Raw genomic sequence first — 5,505 nt, 5'->3', positions numbered from 1 at the left:
TTAGTTCCCAGCACCCACATGGCACCCTGCAACTATCCATAACTCCAGTTTCAGGAGTTCCAGCACCCTTAACATGATGCAGAAACATACACATAATAAATCTTAGAAAGAAAAGAAAAAAGCCAGGTGTGGCTGCACTTTGCCTGTAATTCCAGATTTAGGAGGTGAAAGCAAAGGACCAGGTAATTCTCGGTTATATAGTGAGTTTGAGGACAGCCTAGGCTACGTGGTATATGAGATGCTTTCTTAGAGCAAAAATGGCAGAGTCTTTATTAAGCACGTGCAAGACCCTGGGCCACCATCCCAACCTACACACACACACACACACACACACACACACACACACACACACACACACACACGTACACGCTTGTTCACAAGATTAATGAATATATACGGATAATTTTTAAAGCATTTGAGTTCATAAAATTGTTATTTAACGTAGCGTCTGTTGGAGAGGGCATCTGAGTTTCGGTGTCCCGAACCCTTTGGCACACAGGAGAGCCCACAACTATACACTAGAGCAAGTCGGAGACTCCCGACAGCGTCTTTGAAAGCAGTTAGGAAAGAATGACGAGAGGCGGCACAAACACAACCGCGCGGTCCTACCAGGCACCGGAGAGGCCCTGGGATGCGCGGGGCCTCAGGGGGTTGCCGGGACCCGCAGGCTCCGCCTCCTTAGAGCCCCGCCCCTCCGCCTGCTCCACTCCACCTTGGCTTTCGGCAGCTCCTCCCACGCCGGGGCTTACAGGACAGCCTAACGGCCCAATGAGCTACCCGGAGATCAGAGCGGGTGTCCGGAGAGCCAATCCCTGAGCGGCGCGCGCTGCAAAGGCGGGCCGGCGTGACGGACAGCGGAGGAGGCGCCAGGCTGGTTGCTAGCCGCCGCCGCCGCTCGCCCCTGCGGACAGCGCTTTATTGTCACCCACGGCGGAGGCCGCGTCAGCCCCGTGGGGCCCCGGGTGGCTCTGCAGCCGCGCCCGCCAGGCCGAGCCCACGGGTCCTGCGCCCCAGGCTGGGTCCGCGCAGGTGAGGGGCGTCTCGGGGTGAGGGGTCGGGCCCTGCAGCGAGGACGGCCTGTGCCCAGTACCCCCAGCCCCGGAAGACCGCCGTGGGGTCCATTCGGGCGGCCCGGAACTCTTTCCTTAAACCTCAAGAGGCCTGGGGGATGCGACTAGCCCGCGGAGGAGCACAGCAATGCGCTGCTCAAGGGCTCTGCCTCTCCGACTCAGCTGGTCCCCGAGGGAGCAGGCTCCTGCCCCTCCGGCTCCTGCGAGAGACACGGATTTGTCCAGGGTGAGGTTGGCCTCCCCAGCCTCCCGTCATCTGGCTTGTAGGTTTCCATGGAGAGGCTGTGTTTACCGTCCAGAACCTCACTGGCTGCACGTGGTGCTGGGAAAGCCATGTCCACCAGACTTAGGAGCCAGCCAGAGTCCACACAGCCAAGGTGTAGCCAGTGCCAGGAGGGGCAAGGTGTTAGGTTTCACCTACACAACCAGAAATATGTAACAGAGGACACTGGCCGGACTGATGGCAGAGCAGCCTCAGAGTAGGGATACTGCCCACCACCACACACATCTGGATGTCAGTACCAAGGCAGCTTGACTTTGTACCATAGTGAGTATATGCTCCTGACTCCCTGACTCTGCAAAGGGATTGTAATCACTTAACATTTGTCTCATGTCCCTATCTCCTCCCAGGACTCAGCACCTCAGTGCCGTCCACACATCAGGACTTGAGAGTGCATGGTTGCAGTCCTCTCAGGGGGGTCCTAGAGAAATCAAAACAGTTTGATAGAAGAAAAGCTGATGGTGGTATGGAGGCAGGGGGATTGCAGATGCAGTGGTGTGCTAGGATGCACTGCCTAGGTCTGAGGAACAGCAGGAAAACAGGCTTAGTTCATGCACAGTGAGGTGCTTACAGAGAACAGGGTCAGAGCTGGACTTCTCAGATTTACTCCTCCTTCCTGAGAAGCCATTTCCCCTGTGGGTTTAACCTGAACTAAGAGCAGTGTGGAAGCGCTGGGTGATCTGAGCCCTGGCTGGATAGCCTGCTATACTTGTGCAAAGCCCGTGAGGACCCAGTGGCTGGACCAGGGATGTAGAGAGTGGATAGAGGAGAGAGTCTGGGGCAGAGTCCAGGGGGGGTTGGGCTTTCAGGGATGAGAAGAGCCAGTGGGAGACTGCAAGAGAGAGTATACTGTACGGGAGGTGGTATCAGCGTGCCTCTGAAACAAGAGAGCAGCTGCCAGGAGCTCAGAGTTCATGGATGTTCTGTGGTGACGCAGGGACTTAGGAGTCCACATCCTGCTAGAGTAGCTTAAAGCTGTTGAGGAATCTCCAAGGTCCAACCTCCAAAGTCACATTTACCTCAGGATAGCCCAGGAAGATGCATTTTTCTTCTTTTCATGTAGAGAATCTACTAGGGCTGAGGTAAGTGGCAGGACCAGGCTCACACCCACCATCGCCTGCTGCTAGCACGCTCTGGGATGGCTGGTCCCCAGCTACTCACAGCTCACCATTGAGAGCCCAGTGTAGGGTTTAGAGCAGTCTTGTCTTCTCATGCTCCTGACTGAGCTCCCCCATCCCCCTTGGTGGCTTCCGGAGTTTTGGTGGCAGGTAGACCCAGATGCCCAGGGTGAGTGCAAGGGCTAAGATTCCTCCATGGTATCTTGTCGCCTCTTCCTCTTTTTCTTTGTTTGTTTCTTGAGGCAGGGTTTCTCTATGTAGCCCTGGCTATCCTGGAACTCCCTCTGTAGACCAGCATGACCTCAGAACTCACAGATATCCTGCCTATCTCTGCCTCCCAAGTGCTGGGATTAAAGGTGAGCCATGAGAAGGGCCAGATGGGCTGTGCATGCTTACCTGGGATGTGGCAGCCCATAGCTCACGGCCTGTCCCTGTTGAATATTTGGATACAGTTCAACAGGAGTAAAAGGCACAAATAGCCATGTATTTTTGCACACCTTTAATGCCAGCACTCCGGAGACAGAGAGGTAGGTAGATCTCTGTGAGTTTTGAGCCAGCCTAATCTATAGAGTGAATTCCAAGCAAGACAGCCAGGTCTGTCTTGAAAAAAATATATATATATTTATTTTAATGTATGTGTAATATGTCTGTGTACCCACAGAAGACAAAAGAGGGCGTCAGATCCCCTGGAGCTGGAGTTACAGGCGCTTGTGAGCCACTGACGTGGGTGCTAAGAATCAAGTTCTGTTCCTCTAGAGGAGCAGCAACCACTCTTTTTGTTTTGGTGTGTTTTTTGGTTTTTCGAGACAGGGTTTCTCTGTGTAGCCCTGGCTGTCCTGGAACTCACTCTGTAGAACAGGCTGGCCTCGAACTCAGAAATTCTCCCAAGCTGGCCTCTGCTTCCCAAGTGCTAGGATTAAAGGCATGCGCCACCACTACCCAGCTAGCAGCAAGCACTCTTAACTACCTAGTTATCTCTAGATGCTTCATGCTCATCTCACGTAGCTCAGGATGGCCTTGAATTCACTATGGATCTGAGAATGGGCTTGGATTTCTGGTCCTCCCACCCCACCTCCTGAGTTCCAGGATTGCATGCATGCAGTGCCACACCTGGTTTATGCCATACTGAAGACTGGACGGATGTACATCCCTAGCCCTTCGGTGTCTTACTGTGTCTCTCATTTCCTTCTCAGGTTTAGCCTGGTCCACCATGAAAGGTTCACGGACCATCACTGCCACTCCTGAAGGCAGTCCAGAAGGTGTGGACTTGAGTCTGATTGGCCTCCCTCCGCCCATGTCCCAGCGGCCCGGCAGTGCCTCTGCTGCAAAGTCTATTTTCCGCTCCGTGTCTGTGGCCACAGGCAGTGAGCCAAGAAAAAAGGCAGTGGTGAGTGTGGGGGCCAGGACCGTCTTAGGGTGGCATCTAGTCTCTGGGCAGATCCTCACAAGAGCATAAATCTCATATCCATGGTCATCATATGGGCAGGGAGGAACTGGACCATGAAGCCTAGTGAACCGCGCTGCGGCAGGTCCAGATCTTGTCCTGGCATCGGGCTTACCCCTCCTGTCCCACTGTGTTTAGGTTTCTTCAAAGGGGCAGACCAGCTCGAGAGTGACAAGCTACTCTTGGAGAAGCTGGGTAGGCAGCAGATGGGCAGGGCAAGCCTTGGGGAGAGCTGTCTTCCCTTTCCCAGCCTCCCTCTGAGGGGCATGGAACAGGGGTGTCACTCAGAAATTCATGGGGTGAGCATGAGAGGCCAAGCTGGACTCTTGCAACCCAAAGCTGCTCTCCTCTAGGCATTCCTCCTGTCCAGGCCAAGAGAGGAATCAAGTGCTTTGGGGGCTAGGGCGGAGCCTTGGTGAGACTCTCTACCTGAGAAGCAGGTCCTTGCTGAGGGTGATGGGCCGGTTGATGGTCTGAGCTTTCTTTCTTGGTAAAAGGCCCACCTCCTCCTTCTTCCTGAAAAAGTGTGACAGATGGCATAGCCCTCCATTGCTCAGGTTGCATTCTGGGACAGAGATAGGAAGACAGTAAAGGACATTTGGTTTGGACAAGTTGCTTCAGTGAACCAGCCATCTGCCTCGGCTGAGGGACGGGCAGCTCAGACTAGCATGACTCTCAACCCTGCTGCCCTCTGTGGCCCCAGCCTTGCTCTTCAGTTACTGGTTCTCTTGTTTGGATCCCTTCACTGCCCTGAAGCCCTAAGCAAGGAGGGGAGCCAGGGCCACATACGTGGACCAGAGATCTGCTACACAGAGACAGTGTTGAGGACCCCTGCTATACATAGGCTTCCTCTGTGGCGACCTGGACAGTGACTTCTCCCAGGCCTCCTGCTGAGAGCAGTTCTGTCATCTCAGTCTTTCCTTCGGTGACAGCTCATGTGGCTCAGTTCTAGGTGGGGAAAGCTGCCAAGTCCTCCTGGGACTCCTCTCTGGGATCGATGCGGCTGTTTATTTTGTAGGATGACACTACCCCTGCAATACTTAATGGAAGAACAGCGCACCGGGCCAGAGTCTCCACTGGATGGACCTCATTTTACTGCTGGTCCTTGTCACTGTTTGATCTCATTGGGATTCTGAAGGTCATTTGCTCTGGGCAGGCCTTTAAATCCCAAGAGACTGGGCTTGTCATTGGAGCAGATACTGCAAAATGTGACAATGAAGCGGGCCAGCTTTGTCTTAGTGGGCGGGGGTGGGGGGCTACTCCTGGCCTAATGACATTGAGCCTTTGCACAGGTGGAGTTTAAGGTTCTTAGCCCATGCTCTCATTTATCTGATGAGCACTTGATAACCTTCCATGAGCACAAGAGCCACCTTTAACTCTTTCCTCAGTGTGCAGAATATAAAACTGCCATTAGGAAAATGAGGAAAAGAAAAAGGGTTCGCCTGAGCCATCACTGATGCTGTGACAGTCAATGTATTCAACAGTTCCACATTATTAAGAATAGGTCATGCCTGGCAGTGGTGGTGCATGCCTTTAATCCTAGCACTTGGGAGGCAGAGGCAGGTAGATTTCTGAGTTCGAGGCCAGCCTGGT

At 53.8% G+C, this 5,505-nt stretch overlaps 1 protein-coding gene across 3 annotated transcripts in view; it reads left to right on the top strand.

The window, feature by feature from the left end:
* The first annotated feature begins 818 nt into the window (after positions 1-818).
* Positions 819-5,505, top strand: part of Cep131 (centrosomal protein 131) — a 25,113-nt gene continuing 20,426 nt past the window's right edge. For all 3 annotated transcript variants that reach the window (XR_004113380.1, XM_031352818.1, XM_031352817.1), the window contains exons 1-2: positions 819-1,029; positions 3,662-3,855. Coding sequence is in view for 2 of the 3 variants with exons in the window: in XM_031352818.1 (XP_031208678.1) it covers positions 3,679-3,855 (177 nt within the window). In the remaining variant the exon portion in view is untranslated. The remainder of the gene's footprint in view (positions 1,030-3,661; positions 3,856-5,505) is intronic.

The sequence above is a fragment of the Mastomys coucha genome, unplaced genomic scaffold (genome assembly GCF_008632895.1).
Source record: "Mastomys coucha isolate ucsf_1 unplaced genomic scaffold, UCSF_Mcou_1 pScaffold5, whole genome shotgun sequence".
Lineage (NCBI taxonomy): Eukaryota > Metazoa > Chordata > Mammalia > Rodentia > Muridae > Mastomys > Mastomys coucha.
This window is presented reverse-complemented; position numbering and strand designations above follow the sequence as displayed.